The sequence below is a fragment of the Mustela erminea genome, chromosome 15, assembly GCF_009829155.1.
Source record: "Mustela erminea isolate mMusErm1 chromosome 15, mMusErm1.Pri, whole genome shotgun sequence".
Lineage (NCBI taxonomy): Eukaryota > Metazoa > Chordata > Mammalia > Carnivora > Mustelidae > Mustela > Mustela erminea.
Window position 1 is genome coordinate 9,815,062 of NC_045628.1, and position 21,251 is coordinate 9,836,312.

At 37.5% G+C, this 21,251-nt stretch overlaps 1 protein-coding gene and 1 non-coding gene across 2 annotated transcripts in view; both read right to left on the minus strand.

Annotated features, from left to right (window-relative positions):
- The window catches only part of ITGBL1 (integrin subunit beta like 1), a 211,843-nt gene that overhangs the window by 122,141 nt on the left and 68,451 nt on the right, over window positions 1-21,251 (minus strand). The window contains exon 3 of the mRNA XM_032315399.1: window positions 4,171-4,317. Within this exon, the coding sequence (XP_032171290.1) occupies window positions 4,171-4,317 (147 nt within the window). The remainder of the gene's footprint in view (window positions 1-4,170; window positions 4,318-21,251) is intronic.
- Window positions 11,707-11,813, minus strand: LOC116574695. Its single transcript, XR_004279444.1, has one exon. It is a non-coding gene; the product is annotated as a U6 spliceosomal RNA (small nuclear RNA).

The following is a 21,251-nucleotide window of genomic DNA, read 5'->3' on the forward strand; positions in this document are numbered from 1 at the left end:
TGTGTCTTGCCTTCTGCACCCTTCTAGAGTCAACTTCTGGAACTCCCTTAGTCCCCAGCTCCATCTCATCCTGCGCTGCAGTCTTATGCCCCAGTCCAGCTTCCTCTTCTTCCTGTTCTGCCCCAAGCTGCTTCCAGAAAACCACATCATGATATAAAGGGGGAACAATTAGTAGAGAGAACTTAGAGCCTAATGCAGTTTAGATGGAGGGGGTCATCCAGAACTAGGCTGGTAGAAATAGACATTAAAAGAAGCCATGTGAGAACGAGATTGCTCAAGTCAACTTGAAGGACTTTCACGAGCAGAGAGTAAGAGAGAAAGGTTAAGTGTTAACACTGTGTAAGAATTTACCTTTTGGTGCAGCAATTTCATGTCTAGTAATTGATCCTGAAAATACACCCCCACGAAATATGAATCTGTACCAGTTCATTCTCTGCATTAACATCTGTAATTTCAAAACACTGGAAAGTGTCCAACCATAGAAGACTGAGTATTAGGGCACTTGTATAGAGGTGAGTCCTATGCATCTGAAAAAAGAATGAGGAAGATTTCTGTGTACTGATATGGAGTGAATTCCAGGAGATTCTGAGTGGCAAAGGCAGAGTGCAAAAAGAGCACATACAGCACGCTACCTTTTGTGTAGGGAACAAATGAAAAAAAAATGATAACACATACCTTTATTTAAAATAAACATATACACAGACAAAGCAGAACACCATAAAGTTGGTTACCTACTGGGTATGAGGAAAGCAGGAGGGAAGGTTTAAGGAGAGAATGATGATCTGCTAACGATGCTTTTTTATGTAGTTTTGACTTTTGGAAGCATGCTAATGTTCTACATATTGCAAAATAAAATAAAATAAAATCAATAAGGATGCAAAGAAGTGGGGGGAAGTCTAAAACTGAAAGCAATCTGAAGTAAACAAGCTCAGTTGTACTTCCAACACGTATAATAACTACACTAGAGGGAGACAAAAGGAAAGAAACCCAAGTAACTTAGGAACACACCAATCCTGAGCCTGGCTGGGCTGGGGTGGGGGTGGGGAAGGAGGTCAATTGCAAACAAATCCCAACATGTTAAGTAGACTTGTTTCCGATAGTGGTACACATGAAGCCATTCTAAAAACAATTTTAAAGATTTTTATTTATTTATTTGACAGACAGAGATCACAAGTAGGCAGAGAGGCAGGCAGAGAGAGAGGAGTTAGCAGGCTCCCTGCAGAGCAGAGAGCCCCATGCGGGGCTTGATCCCAGGACCCTGGGATCATGACCTGAGCCGAAGGCAGAGGCTTTAACCCACTGAGCCACCCAGGCGCCCCCTAAAAACAATTTTAGATGTACTCCAGGACTGAGCAAATAAGGAAATATATCCATGTGCTGGGAGCCAGAGTTCTCAGTGTGAAAAATGGGACCTGCAAATATGGTAGGGGAAAGACAGGAGATAATGTTGTGGGGGTGGACTGCAGTTATATGTATTGCTATGAACTCACGATTTCTAAAATATATCTGTGTGTACATGTATGTATGTATGTATGTATGCACATGGACACGTTCATGTGCGTGTTTACTAGCCTGTCTGTAGAAAGGGCCAAGAAGCAAATTCATCCCAGGAGAAATAAGCATCCCCAGTACTTACACTTTTTATTCTAATACCATTCTTCACCTAAAGGAACCAAGACTCTTTAGAGACATGGTTGATTCCAAAGCTGTGGTGAATCAGGTACAATATGGCTCTGGAATATTTTGTTATGCCAGAAAAGAAAGAAATGCTGAAACAAGATGAAACTAAACAGTGAAGGCATGTCACAAGAACTGAGATGCTAGCTTGAAGGGGCTCCAACTGCCTCATCTGGGACAAGCTGAGCACCAGAGTAATTAAGTGTGGTAATGAGGAATAAACCATTGAAGTAACAGGAACTGTGACCCTAGACTGACAATAAATCACTTAAGTAAATGACATATCCAATAACTTGTGGTACAATGTTGAGTACCAACTAGTAAATAGGGAAGAGATGCTGGAGTTCGGAAATCATCATTTTTCAGTCAGTAGTGTGAGTACTGGGTCAGGTGGAAGTCATCAGTGGATGGTAAATCGGGGGTAATTTTGACAAGGATGTGATGCCTTATAATTTCTAAGAGTTTCCAACAGACTGTTCATTCGTTACAAGGACAAAATCAGTAATTACAGGGCTGAGACATCAGACAACACCTTGACCGTGTGATCAAAATTAACCTCACCAGTGAGAGCAGATGGGTATCATGGACTTCCAGATGACACATCCTGAGAACACAGAATCCTCTATCTGGTGATTCAGCTAAGAATGTATGACATGAATCTAATCACACGAACACATCAGACAAAGCCAAAACAAGTAACATTATATAGATTATTTTTAAAAAAGGTTGGAGAGAATTTTCTTCAAAATTTTCAATGCTGTAACACCATCGTCTGTGGAAATGGTCCAGATTAAAGGAGGCTAACAAGAGATGACAGCTAAATATAACTCTGCCCTAGACTGATCCTACGGAGGCAGGGAAATGCTGTAAAGGACATTGTTTGGTCAGTGAATGAAACTGGAATATGGGTGGTTGATTATACAAAAGTATTATCCTGACTTAAAAAAAGATAGAGGCTCAGGTATCTTAAAACTGTGTTTTCTATCTTATCACGCATGTTTCATCATGTCCTGAAACAATTCTGTAAATTTCTTCTTTAAAGGATGTTAATGTAGCAAATCAAGTGTTTTTTTTTTCACTTAAATGTTGAAACATGTGGATTCCTAAACTGACTCCTATTTGTTTATAATGTTTTATTTTAAAAAAAAACCTAGATTTGATTTGAAAAATAAACAATCTATAAATTGAGCCAAAAAGAACAAAGAAATAAAGCAGAATTCAAGCTTTATTACTGAAAGAAGTTTGGAAAGCTTGACATTTTCAAAACAATGAGACTATATGGTAAGCATGCGAGGCTCTGTGTGTGTGTGTGTGTGTGTGTGTGTGTGTGTGTGTGTAAGGATGAGTATTAGGAACTGGAGGTAGAAAAATTCTACAGAGAAGACAGAAAAGACTAAGATGCTGGAGAGAAGCAAGGAGATCAGTTAACACAGTGAATAATCTGACTGTTAAGACCATTATTCATGGTGCTGACCCATCCGCTCATAACTTGCTTTGGGTATAGCCTTGATTCCTACTAGCAAAATACTCTTACTGCACTTCATCTATACAGGGCAATTCATTGCAGTCAAAGACTGTGGAAAGAGATAGCTCTGAACCAAGGAGGACTTTACCTACAATGGGACTTCAAGAGGGAAGATAGTCACTACTCTTGTAGTCAAAAACTTGTCTTCAGCATCCAAAACAATGGCTCACACCCAGGGTTTTCCAAAAGAATTACTGGGAAAGCTTTAAAAACCCACTGCAGCCCAAACTACACCCATCAAAACAATTCAATCAAAGCTCCCAGCTTTGGACCTGAGAATTCCCAAATTCCACCAGTCTTTAGAAAAAGTGGACTTTTGAGGTCCCATGTGCCCAAATATGAAAAGAGTACTGAATTTTAGTAACATCAGCTAAGCACTAATGAAACCAAAACCAGTTGCTTTGTTTTATATGATCTGGGTAATTAATTTTAACAGCTTTACTATAAATTTCTAAAAAGCAGTTTTCAATGTCTTCTATGAGATGTAAAAATATTTTCACCAAACATAAAATTGTGATTTCACTATATTTTCTCATGAGTTTCACATCCAGTGCATCTAAAGCTTCTATCCAATTAAAAAGTTTTGGTTCTATTTGATGCTAAGGTATAAATTCAAAGCACCCTTGAACTGTAATAGAAAATAATTAAGTCAGCTTATAAAAATCCTTTTTGAAAGATTTAATCCAGCATTCAAAATCATGGCTCACAATTTACATAAAATGTTGTTGGGGTGTTGTTTCCTGTGAATATCCTGCTTGAAGAAGGCATTCGGAACAGCTGGGGAGCATCAAACTTGCCAGTCTCAGCAAGATGACATTTTCCCCCTATTGATTTATCTGCATTTCATTTCAAAAAAATATACTCAAAAGCAGTCTCTCTCAGAGGTTCCACATTTCTCAACGCCTACCTTTTTCCATGAAAAACCAAAATGGCATTATTTAAGAATTTTCATAGGATGGATTTCTTACCTGCGTTAGAGCAGATGACATCTTGAGAATTCTTGCACATCTGGTTACTCTTTTTCTTCGTCAGGTCACAATGAGTCGGGTACTGGCACGCACTCCCAAACCAACCTTCCTGACATTTGCACTTGCCACAGTCACACTTACCATGGCCTGAGAATTCAACAACATCCAGTTAGTCTCGAATTATTTTCCAAAGGAACTCATTACTGTAACTGAAAATCTCAAGGGTGACGTTGGTTCGGGACTGAGCTCTAATAAATTCAAACACATATACATTACAGGGGCTGAGGGGTAATGCTACTGTAGATGGTATAATGTAGTTTGTGGATTTTACTTCAATAACCAAAGTTGATAAATCATTCTAAAACCATTAATTAATTTGTAGTGGCAGGAGGATAAAGAATAAACCAGAAGTTTAATTATATATTTGGTCAGAAAATTTAGCACTAAAAAAAATACATCTAGCACCTCCACAGTTAAGACATGAAAGCACAATAAAAATTATTTCCATTTTACTTCATTTTATAACACATAAAACCACCACCTCTGAGTAACAAATCTTACATGAAACTCCACTAAACCAAACATTGACTTAGATTTATTGGAATTTAGAATGTAATAAAGTTTAATGGCTATATTAAATACCATCATGGAATATGATTGGCACAAAAAATAATTACATATTTTGTTTCTTAATGAGAAAATTTGGTTCAAGAATCAAAAGGATAAGAGCCATGGTCCTCTACTTCCACAGAAATTTCTTAACATTTATGTTCTCAAATCAACATTGTGCTGTTTTTATTGTTGTGATAACTAACTTTCTTAAGTCTTAGTTGATGAATGTTACCAGTGTTTTTATTGACTACACACAAGTCCTACCAAAATATAATATATGTATAATACTGGGCTCTTGTCTTGATGTAACTTAAAAAGTTCAAAGTTGAGGTCCATATATAAAGCAGCTGGTGCTATCTTCAGCCAGAAATGTTTGTCAGACCCTGTGTTAAGTTAAGCAATATGTCTCCTATAGAAATAAGAATGGAGATAATCTCTGAACCCCTTGACCTTTAACTGAGTTTGGAAAGATGAACAGAGTTTAAATGGGCTGCAGGGAGAATATTCTTATATTACTCAAAATAATAATGCTATGTTCCAATGCCTGAAGTTCATAGACCTTAGAATGGAACCATTGATCTAGTGCCAATAGTCATTCAGTGTGGCAGCCAAAATCTACATGATGAGGTCCAGATGGTCGGTCAGAATGAATGGCTCAGAGGTGTCCCATTTGGGCCTGTTCAGCAGAGCCTGACTCTGTGATTGGCTGTGACTTTAAAACTCCTCTGAATATTGCCCAGTCCAAGTAAATGTTTCTATTCCTGTTGCATTTTTCAAATTAATTATTCTATTTTGAAAACAAAACCTTGCATGCACCCTAACTGTAATTCATTTTATCCAGTGCACATTACTGTCAAATTGATTGTATCATTTTGCATTCTTGTCTGGCCTTACATGATATTGTCAGTCTCAGCCAACTTGGTATCATTTACCAGCATAAGTGATCTCTTCTGCCAACCATCCAGTCTATTTATGAAAGTATTAAGCCAAATTCTTTAGGTAGCTAAGTCTCTTTTTGCAAAGAAATATCTTGGTAACTATAATTCTCTTTGATAATATTAACATCCTAGGTTGAACGACACGGATTGCCACTATCATCAGTTTAATATCAGCTATTGCCATATGGTCCATTCCAATAAAATGTAGCTTCATATCCATAACAAAGAAAATAGGAGTGATTTAGAAGAGAATGAAATGCAGTAGTAGTGATTTGCTGAATCTACAATAAAAGAACACTCAACACTTTTTTTATATTGGATGGGATGATCTCAGACCCTGACCGAAGTGATACATGATGGAAATGGGTAATGGTGGGGAGACCAAAGGTAACAGATTTTTTTTTACAGGGGGAGGGGTAAATTTTAGAAATAGGAGGGAAATTAAAAAATATGCAGAGTTGAGAGAGAGACTCCTCCATCTCAGACTGACCCAAGGAAGCATTAGTAGAAGTAATATTCTCAGGTGCTCACACACCAAAGTTAGCTCATGGAGGCCCAAGTTCAGAAACCCCTCCCATAAAAGGTGCTGTGGTAAACATGGGAAAGAGAACCATTATATTCTTCTTTTAGTGGATTATGATATAAATCAGCACACGGAAGCTTCTTCATGTCCTGCTGTGAAAAAACGATTTAGCTTTTGCTCAGAATATACAGTATTTCTTACTAGGGAATCTCTTTCATAACCTGTGTGAATTTCCTAAATCACACTTAGACCAACACTGTATTAGATAATGTACTTTCAGCTTCTCATTTAGCATCTCCTCAGAGGTGAAGATGACAGCCAGTGTAGGACAGGGTCTGCCTTTCTATTGTCTCTAAACTTTATACCCTATGAAGGCCTCCTTGACTCACTTTTGCCCATTTAGGAAAGTGAACAGAAATCAATTTTTTAATGTCAAGAATTATTAAGTAATACCCTGTACAACCTAATTTGTAGGGAAATATATAATTTTTTTAAGACAGAAAATAATCTTCAGACTATTTTTACTCTTTCTCTACAGTCATTAATTTCTTGAGCAGAGCTCAGGGAATTAGGTTCCTACATTATTGTACTTACATTATGTAGCTCATCTCCACTGTAGTGTCACAAATATGTCTTCAAAAAAACATTCCATTTTTCAAATAATTTGCCCACTGGGAATAGACGGCTCAAGAGAACTAAAGGAGAATGCCTGAATCATGAGGCCCAGAAGAAAGCTCTGATTGCCCAAGGTTGAAAGGTGGTCTTTGCTGGTTACATGAAATCCTAACCAGCAATGCATTCCCATTCCTGCCTGTCACCATTCATCTCTCCAGTTCTGATTCTTCTCAAATAACTCAATTTCCACACTTTAAAAATGTAGGCTTAAAATGAACAATCCAACATGCTTCGCAATAAACATGTTGCCCTTCAAATAAATTCCCAAGGAGTCAGGAGAAAACACACACAAAACAAGCATGTCAGGAAAATGCCAAAACAACTCCTACCGAAGTAATAAGGAAGAAAAAGTAAATGGCTATTCTTGTTGCTTGCAGGATGGTCAGTGGTGTAGCCCAGTCACTAGAAAGGGAAGACAGACCACGGTGGAGGGTAAAATCTAGTAGTTGGTCTCCTGTTCAAGGAAGAATGTGGAGGCCTGGCAGCTTTCCCCAGGGCTTCACGGAGGGGAGCTAAGCCTTGCCTTTATCTCCAATGATAAGGCGAGGCATCCCAGCAAAGACATAATAAACTCCGTTTTGTGATTCTTTAAGGCCATCAGTGGCTCCCCCATTACTTCTGGATCACTTTTACCTTAGGAACGCAAAAACACTAATTTACTCCAGAGGCAGTGGTGATGAATTTATTAGTGCACGGTGGAGAAGCTGCTGCTTTTTATTTTTAAATTAAAACAAACTGTGAACAAATGGGAATACCTGACCAGTATTGAAGAACTTTTTTTTAAAAAGTCAATTAGCCATTTGTATAAACTAGCAAAAAATAACAGTACTTCTCTTTTCCAAATAAGAAAAAACCTAATAAAGATAAGGGGAGAGCACTGAACTCCCCTCCAAGTCTACTGATATTCTGGATAAAAATAAACTGCCAAAACTAATGTGCCCATCAGATTAGCTTTACATCTATGGTTTCAAGTCTTCAAAGGCTAAAAAATAAGATAGACAGTAGATGCACAGGTTGGCAGATACTAGGTATAAGACGGAAGGATAAAGAAGATGTGGTATATGCATACAATGAAATGCTAGTCACCAGAAAGAAGGAAATCCTGCTGTCTGGGACACAAGGATGGCTCTTGAGGGCATTATGCTAAAGTCGAAAGAGAAAGACAAGCACTGTATGATTTTACTTATATGTAGGAATAATAAAAACAAGAACAAAAAAAAATTAAACCAACAAAAAGACTCCAAGCACATAAAGAGAACTGTTTGTGGTTTCCCGAGGCAGGGGTTCACGGAGGGGAGTCAGAAGAAGGTGCTCAAAAGGTACAAACTTTCAGTTAGAAGAAGTACTTGGCATGTAATGCACAACATGAGGACTATGGTTGACACTGCCGTAGGGTATATGTGAAAATTGTTAAGAGAATGAATCCTAAGAGTCCTCAACACAAGGAAAACCAAACAAACAATGTTTTTGTACCTATATGAGATGATGGATGTTATCTAAATTTACTGTGGTCATCATTTCCCAACGGATGTAAGTCAAACCATCATGCGCCAAACTTACACAGTGTTGCATGTCAATTATATCACAACAAAACTGGAAAAATCTCGATTATTAATTATTATTTCATGAATACTGACCATAATTTTTCATTTGTGTTTTAACATTTGGATGTTTAAAAATGGTTCTGCAGTTGGTACAGCCTCTTTGGAGAACAGTGTGGAGATTCCTCAAGAAATTAAAAATAGAACTTCCCTATGACCCTGCCATTGCACTCTTGGGTATTTACCCCAAAGATACAGATGTCGTGAAAAGAAGGGCCATCTGTACCCCAATGTTTATAGCAGCAATGGCCATGGTCGCCAAACTATGGAAAGAACAAAGATGCCCTTCAACGGACGAATGGATAAGGAAAATGTGGTCCATATACACTATGGAGTATTATGCCTCCATCAGAAAGGATGAATACCCAACTTTTGTAGCAACATGGATGGGACTGGAAGAGATTATGCTGAGTGAAATAAGTCAAGCAGAGAGAGTCAGTTGTCATATGGTTTCACTTATTTGTGGAGCACAACAAATAGCATGGAGGACATGGGGAGTTAGAGAGGAGAAGGGAGTTGGGGGAAATTGGAAGGGGAGGTGAACCATGAGAGACTATGGACTCTGAAAAACAATCTGAGGGGTTTGAAGTGGCGGGGGTGTGGGAGGTTGGGGTACCAGGTGGTGGGTATTATACAGGGCACGGACTGCATGGAGCACTGGGTGTGGTGAAAAAATAATGAAAAAAAAAAAAAAGGTTCTTTCTGGGAGCCAAGTAAGCTAGGGGAAAAGCATTCTAGAGCCTCATGGTAACCTTGAAACAGATTTTTTAATTTGAGCACTCGGTTGACCCTGCCTGCATTGTGTCCTATTTTCCAGTGCATTCAAACAAGCTCAGTTAATAAAAGACACACTCAAGTTTTCTCCACTTGTGAGTCATTGTATATCCCCCCACCCTCTCTATGTATAAAGAAACAAAAGAACTAGCTATGACACCTAGAATTCTAAGAAAAGATTGTGAAAGGATCCCTTATCTCAATTAGCAGTAGAAACTTGATTATTTTTAAGAAAGGGCACCAGTCCCTGGCTTGCTTCTCAGGCTAACAAAAAAATGACTTCTCAGATATTTCTTCTTCCCATTCCTGAGAACATTATGATGTGAATAATAGAAGAATTCTATGTAGAAGAGAGATTTGCCCTAGAAAATAAAAGGTCTGGGCTCTAATAATTGCCTGGACACTAGTCAGCCACGTGACCTTGATCAGAAAATTAGAAGAAAGGGACACAAGTAATTACTGCCTTCCAGATACCACGGTAAGTGCTTTATACAGGTTAGTCGGCTTTATTTCTAGAAGGAGCCAGTGAGACAGATTTTTGTTTCCCAGTTTTACAAATAAGAGGACTAAAGTGTAATTAGCTTGCTCAAGGTCACATAGTTTATAAGTTGAAAAGCTGTGTTTTCTCCATGATAGCCATTCTGTTTAGTTGTAATGCCGCAGACTGGACCCTCTCTGTTCTAGGAAAGATGGTGTCAGTAAAAGCCACAAATTGGTGGCATAGACAGCAGCACGGGTCTACTTTTTGGTGTTTCCTTTTGGAATTCACATGCCCCGAACTGGATTATTGGTAATCCTTGGTGAAAACACTCAACAGTAAAATTATCAGACTTTACTATTTCAAATTAACGCTAACATTGGTAGATACCCAACTTTTGTAGCAACATGGACGGGACTGGAAGAGATTATTCTGAGTGAAATAAGTCAAGCAGAGAGAGTCAATTATCATATGGTTTCACTTATCTGTGGAGCATAACAAATAGCATGGAGGACATGGGGAGATGAAGAGGAGAAGGGAGTTGAGGGAAATTGGAAGGGGAGGTGAACCATGAGAGACTATGGACTCTGAAAAACAACCTGAGGGTTTTGAAGGGTCAGGGGGTGGGAGGTTGGGGGAACCAGGTGGTGGGTATTAGAGAGGGCACGGATTGCATGGAGCACTGGGTGTGGTGCAAAAATAATGAATACAGTTATATTGAAAATAAATAAAAAGTAAATAAATAAATAAATAAATAAATAAATTTTAAAAATAAAAAATCTGTACTTTGGCCTGAATTATTTTCTTTTCCTCATAACAAAGCAGAGTACTTTCTTCAAGTGGGTCACTCAGCATATGAAAAGAAATCTTGTTTGCTACTGAAAACAATCATGACACAGAATTCTATTTGTTATAAAGCACCCATTAAAATATGATAAATTATCCTGATATGTATATTTTTAATGTGAATTTTGGGTAAGTACTGATAAAATCAGAAGACTCACAATGAGAAATCTGGTAATGTGAGACTGAGAGACGAAATATAAATTATAGCAAAGCATGACATTGTATTTTGGTTGAGTCTTACACCTTAAGTTTCCTAAATTCAAAGAAAAAGCTATATAAATTATTTCAAGTTCACACACACACACACACACACACACACACACACCCACACCCAAGTTTGGGGATTCAGGAATCCTCATTGTTAGTACAGATTCTATCACAGCTGGCCTTGTGACCTTCAGCCAATTAATCCTTGAATTTGTCTGGCCTGGTTCTCTTTGTTTTTGGTCTGGTAAGTGCAAAAGTGTGTGAACTCAGTATCCTCAAGGGAGGCAGGGTATGTCTCTTCTACGACACTTGAGTGGAACTGTCTTCCCTGCCCGTTCCATCTATACCACCCAGGAAGCTGCTGTCCTTCCCTGCCTGCACCTCCAGGGTGGTAAGAACATGTGTTGCATTTCTCAGGTGTCTGGAGAGGGAAAGACAGAGGGAAAAGGCCTCCGGACAAGATGAGGGACGTTCTCTGTTCCCTTTCCCTCCTTCTAGCACCCACCTCTAACATCCTATTTATCCAAAATCTTTACAGAGATTCTTTACTCTCTTCTGGAATAAAAAAAAAGTAATAATAATAATAATAATAATAATAATAATAATGGCCTCACTTCCCTTAGTTTCTTTCTGCCTTGGTCTTTTGTCCCCTGTTGGGGTCTTTTTTTTTTTTTTTTAAGATTTTATTTATTTATTTGACAGACAGAGATCACAAGTAGGCAGAGAGAGAGAGAGAGAGGAGGAAGCAGGCTCCCTGCTGAGCAGAGCCCGATGTGGGGCCCGATTCCAAGACCCTGGGATCATGACCCGAGCTGAAGAGAGAGGCTTTAACCCACTGAGCCACCCAGGTACTCCCTCTTTTTCTTTTTTAAAGATTTTTTTTTTAAATATGAATGCTTCATGAATGTGCATGTCATCCTTGTGCAGGGGCCATGCCAATCTTCTCTGTATCGTTCCAATTTTAATATATGTGCAGCCAAAGTGAGCACTCCTGTTGGGGTCTTTTATTCAGAAGTGTCTCTTAGGATCAATTATACCAAATGACAGAAGGCACTCGGGCCTTAGAAACTTAACATCCACCAATATCTCTTAGTCAATTGAAATCAACTGAATCACCTCAGAATGTTGTGACCAGAACAGGAGACCTGAGACCAGTGAAATCTCTTCAGCTTTACTGAAGAAGTAAAGAAGTTCCACACTCACCATTGCCTCCTTGCCCAGTACATAAATACGTGTGCCCAGAAATCTGGTCAGTGGAGAGACATGTATATGTATGTGTATGTGCTTAGTGATACATATATGTGTTCATGTGTATACATAAGTAGATATATGAGACTTAGCAAGACTCTGAATTTTATCTTTTAATATGGAAGCACTGGATGATGAGACTGTATTTGGCATCCCTCACAATATTGAGATTTTTTCCCCAAATGTTTTGTATATGTATCTTTAATGAAAATTAATAACATTCTTCATCTGTTAATGTTAGGTTTCTTCATCTCAAGTTCTATTGATTGTCTATAGAGTAAACTCTACATATGCCCTTATTCTCACAGCCATTAAGGAACTGTGCATCTCCTCCATGAGAAAGGGTAACACAGGGCCCTAGAGCACAGGTATATGGGTAAATTCAATTTTTTGAGATGTGTTCAAGAGTTTTGAGACAATAGTTTTAAGCAATGGATTTGAAAAAATAGAAGAAGGATTTTATTTCTTAAGCTAAATCATGGAAACATCCTATCAATTTTGTCTTCTACACTTTATGTAGTATTTCACTCAAAACTCTAAAAAAAATTATCTGTTAGAAGCAATACTCTTATAAGTGATAATGTTAAAGAATATTGTTTTGACTTTGAGGGGCATTCAGGAGATGTGAGAATCCTGACTCATATTCATAAAACACAGGACCAAGGAGACAGAGTCACCTTTACAGCCTGAGGGTCCAGAAGAGCCAGGTAGACCATGCTTGGTTATCTGAATGGGAGGACACTATCATTGGAGGGCTATATGCTGAGCCAGGGTGGGAGGTGCAGAGTAGAGGTATGAAAGGGTCTCCAGGAAAGGCCCTATCTCTGTCCCTGCCGCCTCCACTGGGAGTGAAGTATGGGACACAGAGAAACAGAGTGGATGTCCCGCTGCACAACCCTGGAGAAGCCTTGTACATTTTTCTCTAGACCAGCTTGGAACAGCTTCAGCAGAACAGAAATGTCTGTGAAAGCTGCAAGTACCTAACACAGGCCACCAATTGTCCTGCTGACCCAGCCTGGGGCAGGATGGCAATCACAATTTTGGGGAGAAGGAAGGTTACTACCTAATGAGTGCTTGTGATAAAAATGAGTAGATGGAATTACAAAACTGCCAACCAGAGATCAAATGGGAAGCACAGATGTAGTAAATGGCAGACGAGACAGAAGCCAGCAACCACAGAACAGAACATGAGTGGGGATAAGAAGGCAGAGGTGGTGCCCTGTGGGCCGTGAGCAGTTGACCCCTAAAGACCCTCTATCTCCACTCCAGGGAAACCCCAAATAAATGAGCATGCCCAGAATCAAATTAAATAAGGTTTCTATCTTTGGTAGCATGGGAGCTATTACAGGTTGAATAGTAAGTATCTCTCCCCACCTCCACCAAATTCACACATGGAAATCCTAACCCTAGTGTACCTCAGAATGTGCTCTTATTTGGATACAAAGTCGTTGCTGATGTAATTAGTTAAGATGCCCTCGTACTGGAGTAGGGTGGGTCCTTAACTTAATGGGACTAGTGTTCTTATAAAAATGGGCAATCTGGCCACAGAGAGCACCACATGAAGATGAAGACAGAGATTAAGACTGGGATGAAGCTTCTACAAGCCGAGGATCATCAAAGATGGCCGACAAAGCTCTGGAAGCCCAGGAGAGAGGGCTAAAACAGATTCCCCTTCATAACATAACTCTGCTGATACCTTGATCTGAGACTTCTAGCCCCAGAGCAGGGGGACAAAAAAATGCCTGTAGCCTAAACCATCCAGTTTGTGGTACTTGGTTATGACAGTCCTAACAGAGTAATATAGAAGTTCAAGGTATTGTTAGAAGAATGAAGGAAAAATAAAGGTTTACCATTCTATATGTCGGGGTTTATTGTTTGAAAAGGTAATTGCCACCCACTGACCTATTCAGCACATTTTAATCCATATACTTCAGAGATGTCTCCATCAATAATGGCTGACGTTTATCTGAGTGTTGTACCTACTGTACCCAGGACCAACCTAAAGGTTACAGAAGGCAAAAATCTCTGAACAGAAGTATGTAATTCTCTTTGCCTATGTCTAAAATCAATAGGAAAAAAATCAGTAGAAATTCCCCATCTAGTGAAACACACTGCTTAGGCAATTACTGAGAAACAGGCCAAATGACTCTTCATGGCTTAGCTCTCTAATCATTCTAATCCATTCCTCAAACCTGTTTTCTAGACAATAAAACCACTTCCTTCACCTGAAAAGAATACCACACATCTCTGTTAGCTCTACTGCATTACTAAATTCCTATGGACTGTGCAAATCCTCCCCTAAACAAAGCTTCCAAACTATGACCAAGAAGTAGACTTTAGAAAAAGTCTGAACTTCTATAAAGAGTTTTTGTAAAGTCCACTTTTTATAAAACCTGTCTTTTTTTAATAAAGAACTCTTTTATTGCTCCTTAAATAAGTCTGTGCAAGGGCTCAGTGAAGGATTATCTATGATCACCTCACAATCTCCAAACATTATGATCAAGTAATTCTTTGGAATGTTATTTTCTCCTCATCCAACTAAAGGGGAGCAGATGGCAACAATTTATTTTTTTATTTCCTTCTCAGTTCAAAAATTAACATTTATATGTTCAGTTAACTTTACTGTAAATCTACTAATTGCAATGATTTCCTTTTCTATTAACTCAGTAACTCCCCAGGGTACCTCTGTTCTAAGCTGTTATAAAGTAGGTAGTTAATAAAAGTTGTTGACAATTTGGTTGACTTAATTGGAAAAAAAAAAAAAGCAAAATCATTCTCTTGTAAGCAGGCAAAAGAACATTAAATCATGCACTATCTACAATATAAAGATCAGTCACCAGGAAAATATATATCAGTAGTTGGCATGGAGACCAAATTGAACTCATTACCATTTATTTTTAAAACTCTTCAGTAACTCATGAAGCATGTTATAAAATTTGAAAAGCATTTCATGGACAAGGTAAGAAATACTTTAAAATGAGCTGTCACTTCAGAGTTCCTAAAAAAAAAAAAACTTTAAAAACCTAGATCAGTAGACAAAAAAATTAAATGGGATATAAAGCCATAGGGTAAGCATTTTTTTTGGGGGGGAAGGATATAATACTCTGTAACTCTGTTGGGATATCCCTACCTCATTTCTTAAGGAGTAAAAACTGGACACAGCTCATTTGACAAAGAGAGCTCATCTAGAAACCATGGATATTGTAGAGGAGGGGCAAATTGTACTGAGGTGTGCACTGAGGTGATCAAAAGGGAAGGAAAGATTGCTGTGACAGCCAGTTCATGCAGATGTTTCGAAACCATTTAAAGCTAAGCCATCCAGAGAAGTAGAAAAGAGCATGGAAACAGTGGGGACCATTGTTCCAAAGAAAAGGAATATCTTCACGTGAAGATATGATTAAATTCAAAGCTGACCCACCCCAGTCCAAAATGCCTTCCCTGTTCTTAACTCATGAGCCATGGCATTCCCCATTCTGAAAGTCTGCAGTCATTATAATTCATGATAGATAAGCTTCACCTATTGTTAAATTTATAAAGTATTCCGTTTTTTATTTGACACAGAGAGAGAGAGAGAGAGAGAGAGAGAGAGCAAGCACACAAGCAGGAAAAGTAGCAGAGGGAGCTGAACAGGGAGCGCACCAGGGGCTTAATCCCAGAACCTCATGACCTGAGTCAGACAGAAGCTTAACGGAATGAGACACTTAGGCGCCCCCAAAGTATCTCATTTTTAATCATTCTAGATGATGTATATTGTCTTCCTTTTGGCATGGGCATACAGATATTTACTTTGGAAAATAGCTTTACCAAAGTATTCTGTGGTGCATAACAAATATACCGTAAACTCTTAAGTGAAAAACCACTTTAATTCATATTATCCTATTTTATTATCAAAATAGCACAAAAAGAAAGAAAACAAGTATTACCATCCTCACTTAGAGAAGAGGAAATTCTTGGTTAATGTCTGTAAATAATTCCTCCAAATTTTTAACAAGCTCTCAAGGTCCCCACTTACCTTGGTTACCCTCAAACTCAGGTGCACGAGTGAAACCCCTAGACTTCCTGTTCTCCTCCTACCCCACATTCATCAACTTCACGTCCTCTCCAGCCCCTCTCCAGAGGCCACATCAAGGTCCGATCCTTTTCAAGGAGCCTTGATTTCTTTGCCTTCTGGTTCTCTGGAGCCCTACTTCCTTCCCTACTTTATTTCAAGCTCAGCTTCTGTAATTAGCACCTTCCCTTTATACCGTAAAATTGAACATGACTCTCCTTGACACCGTGTAATCAATACAGCTTCTATGAAACACATGTCCCTAATTTTAATCTCTATTCCAGTCCCTTCTCCCTTTCTTATTCCAATCTCCAAAAGGGTAGTTTTCTCTCCCAGACTCACTTTCTTGCACATTCAGATTTCAGTTCAGTCCCACCATTCTACGGACGTTTTTCTGAGATGACTACTAACCTTTTTATTACTTAATTCAATCAACATTTAGGTCTTTATCTTATCTGTTGCTTCTCTATCCTTTGATCTCTCCTCCCCCACCCCATGTCTTGTCCTTCTCTGCCTTCTCTTCCACCTCCCTATGCCCACAGATACAACATTAGTAAAATCCATATTCCCCAATGCATCTGACAAAAGATAAGGCAAAAAGGAGGAATAAAAAACAATGGCGCATTTATTGAGAAGAGAGTTAATTAACCCTGATAGTCTTTACATTACTGAATCAAACTAAGTTTCAAGCAGGCTTGAACTATGTTTTATTATTTTATTTTATTTTTTTCCCTGTCATTCAGGGAGCAGTTGGAAAACAGGAGGAAGGCTCAGGAGGAATATTAGAGAAAAGTGAAAAGGAATTACAAGCAATATTTCTTTTGCATATCTAAATATCCAAGATTCAAGATAAATAATGTAAAGTTGAATCCTGCTACATATACATACCAGTTTTCTTAAAATGAGTAATGTAACATTTACGTTGTTCTGAGTTTTAATTATTTTTACACCTAAAATCTTGGAGAACTTTTATCAAGAACTGTGAAGTAGGGCTGAGATTGTATTTATCCTATTTGAAACTAACCAAATAGCCTGCTACAACTTCACGTATTCTCGACTCATGTCATGGAGACGTGAGACTTGTGGGTCGGAGTCAAAGAACTCTCTTACTCACAGTAATAGCAGTACCTGAAATATCAGTTTGAATCACTTACTAAATCCCAGTTCCCACAGAACAACACAATGAGGGCCAATGAGGGCCAGATGATGCTGGTACATACAATAGAGTGTGTTAGAAGACAGGAGGAAAGAGAAATGCATCCTGACTCTTTCATAATGGGTAGTAAGCATACTTGAACTTGCCCCTCAAGGAGACATTATTTTATTATACTAATCTATAAACAGTTCTCTTTGCTCCCGAAGGAGACATGTCTATCTTCCAAGACTGCTTTCTGTACAAATACCCATGAAAAGATAATTTGGAATAAAAGCAATCAATACCCCTATAAATAAAAAAACACAGAAATAGAAGAGATGCATGGAGAATTATCTCCCAGAAACTATTGATATTAGTATCAATAGGTCAGTATTAGTATCTTAGCCCATATATACCTACCTTATTCTTTCTAACAGGTGCATAACATTCCTTTGTATATAGCCACAATAATTTAGCTATTCTTTATTGGTGAGCATTCAGCTGTTTTTATATAAACAATGTTGTCATAAGTATTCTTCCTTACATATGTATGTAAATATTCTTACATACATATTCTTACATAAGTATGTAAGTATTCATATGTCATAAGTATTTTTCCTTACATATGTATCTTTGTGCAAAAGTATGAATAGATCTATAGGATAAATTATTAAGTGGAGTTTACAGATGAAAGACTATTGCATATCACTGAAATGTTAATGTATATAGACATATTTGTCTCAAAACGTTATTAAATACATTCTCATTAACAATGCGTGAGGCTAGGGGCTCCTGGGTGGCTCAGTTGTTAAGCGTCTACCTTTGGCTCAGGTCATGGACCCGGGATCGAGTCCTGCATCAGGCTCCCTGCTTGGCAGGGAGCCTGCTTCTCCCTCTCCTGCTTTCCCTGCTTGTGTTCCCTCTCTCACTGTGCCTCTGTCAAATAAATAAATAGGGTCTTAAAAAAAAAAATGTGTAAGGATACCCTTGCCAACATATAACAGAATATTATCAAATAACCTGTGTCAATCAGAGCATTCAGAATTATAGTAGATATTTTTTATGACATCTGTCAACTGCAGATGAGTTCAATTTCTTTTGATTGGTTTACAAATAATTTTTTATAAACAAAATTGTTCTATTTTGGAGAGAGGGACTAAACACACTAAGTTTAAAGGTTAATTTAGGATAAATTCACAGATACACACTAATGCATAATATAGAACAGAATGTCAATTTCAACTAATTAACTACTATATTTCTCTTACTACTTATCAGAATAAATTTTTTCAGGTGGTTATTTGGTCTTGTTTTGTTTTAAACATATATGATCTGAATCAAATTAATGATGGTAAAGGAAAAATAATTGTTTTTTCTTACATTTAGTTATTTTTTTCATCAAGGCTTTGAAATCTGTATCATGGAGATTATTTTGTTTTACACTATAAGATCCTTTTGTATACATCTAAAGAAATGTTAAAGGGAGAACTTACCTGCTTCAGTTATATTTAATATGGAGTGAACAAAAAAAGAACACAAATTAAGCTTTTACTTTAAAAAAGAAGTTGTAAAATAAAAATTCTTAGGAAAGAATAATGAAGGACCCACTTAAGATGAAAACAGGAATTAATAAATTAAAAAGCAGTCACACAAAAAGTGAGCTCATTAAAGCTAGCAAAAAGGCAAACCCATTAGTTACGATGATAATTATAAAAATATGGAAAGTAGATATTCACAAAATACATAAGGAAAAAGGAAAAATTAGCAACAAATTCTGAGAAAAGGTAGATCACCAGATAAGTACATAAAAGATACATAAATAGATATGTTATACATATGAAAATTCTGATAGTATTAGTCTTGGTAGTCTAAAGTTTTGGGTTATTTTCATTTTTTTGCAAAGTTTTCAAGAGAGATTTTTAAAATTTATAATCAGTAAGGTCTTGTTTTGTGTTTTATTTGATCTAGATTGATTTTTATGTTGAAATTATAGAGAACAACTAACTCTATATTATTTCAGAATTCATTTTCTTCCAAATTTTTATACAATTATTCTTACATCACTTGCTGGCATCTTCAGTAAAATACTGAGTAGAACTATGTTGTGAACATCCTCATCTCATTCCTGGTAGTGAGCAATTTTCTGTCTTTTTTTTTTTTAAAGATTTTATTTATTTATTTGACAGAGAGAAATCACAAGTAGACGGAGAGGCAGGCAGAGAGAGAGAAAGAGGGAAGCAGGCTCCCTGCTGAGCAGAGAGCCCAATGCAGGACTCGATCCCAGGACCCTGAGATCATGACCTGAGCCGAAGGCAGCGGCTTAACCCACTGAGCCACCCAGGCACCCCTTCTGTCTTTTTTTAATCAGATTAATAGACCATATGTTTCCAGACATTGATAGACTCAACTGAATTTGCAATCTTTCTGGAAAAATCATTGTTCATTACATTTTTTTAAACTATGCTAATTCTGTAGTTAATATATGCATTTTCATTCATAACATATTTCTCTTTATTTTTGTTGCTTTACTAAACAGTAATTTTGGTTATGCTTGTTGTTTTCCATTTTGTTTCTTTTGTTATTAGTTTGCTTGTTTGTTTTTTTGTTTTTCTTTAAGTGTGCAGTAAGACTGTCTAGTTTTCAAAACTTAATTTTGATTTTCTTTATTCTGTCTAGTATTTTTATTTTCTAATTGATTAACATTTACTTCTTTGAGTTTATTGTTCTTTTTCTTACTTTGAATTTAGGTCCTTAAAATGTTTAGATTTTTTCTGCTTTTGCTATGTGAACTGTTCTGTTATGCAGTATCATAAACACCAAAGGGTATAAGACCCACATACAGTTTAACATCTACCAATGAAACGAAAGACTTCGTACCCACCATCCAGATAGTGAAGAATCAGTTCACAGTGAGTACCGAAGCCCTTATATTCTGCCCAGCTGCACTAACTACCTTGAATTTTGTTTGATTTCCTTCCTTTTCTTTATTTTTTAAAATATTTTATTTATTTGAGGGAGAGCGAGCACAGAGGAAGGTGGAGAAGCCGACTCCACGCTGAACAGAGAACCTGAGATCATGACCTGAGCAAAGGCAGATGCCCAACCTCAACTGAGCCACCCAGGCGCCCCTCCTTGCTTACCTTTATAATTTTATTTCATTTATATGCATGTATAAACAATGGCTTAATTCAAATATTTTCTAATTTTTATAAAAGAATCATAAGAATCATAGTATAGCAACTGTCATTCAATATTATAGGTTATTTCATAACATACCTTTTTACTCGATATGATGTTTTTAAGAGGCAACCACTTGGTCACATGTAGCTGTATTTAACTCAGTTTGACTTAATATCTCACTGCATGATTACTTTTTAAAATTAATCTTTCATATGCTGCTGGACTTTGGGTTTGTTTCCAGTGGTTGTCAATACCAATCATGTGACTATAAGCAGATGAAATACTTGAAATTTTTAACAACTAGGAGTAACCCATCAGGACACAGGCAAACCCAGAGGCTCCCTGCCAGCCTCTGCTTTAACTCTTCAGTTACTGGATAACAGACACATCCCAGATTTCAGAAAGATCCCGGGGTAAGGCTTGCAAGGGACAAATAGGCAGAGGACCTTAGGAACCTTGGGCCCACATCTTTTCACCAACGGCTGGAGAATATTAATAATGGTTATAATCTAAATGGCACAGACCAGCTGAATATCATCAAGGCTGTAAACATTCAAGAGCAAACTGCAGAATTCCTCTGCTTTGATTTATTTTTTCCCTATACTATTACATAACTAGAACTTAGGCTCAGTGAGAACCAAGAAAGTTTTATCTTGTTCACTACTGTATCTATATGGCCTAGAAAAGGTGCTTATTAAAGATTCTTATCTATTCTTTGACAGAAATTTTTTCTCTGGTAGTATCTACAAAAAATGCTATGAGTATACATTCCCCTATATCTTGCATGTCTGAAAATATCTGTCTTGTATACTTATC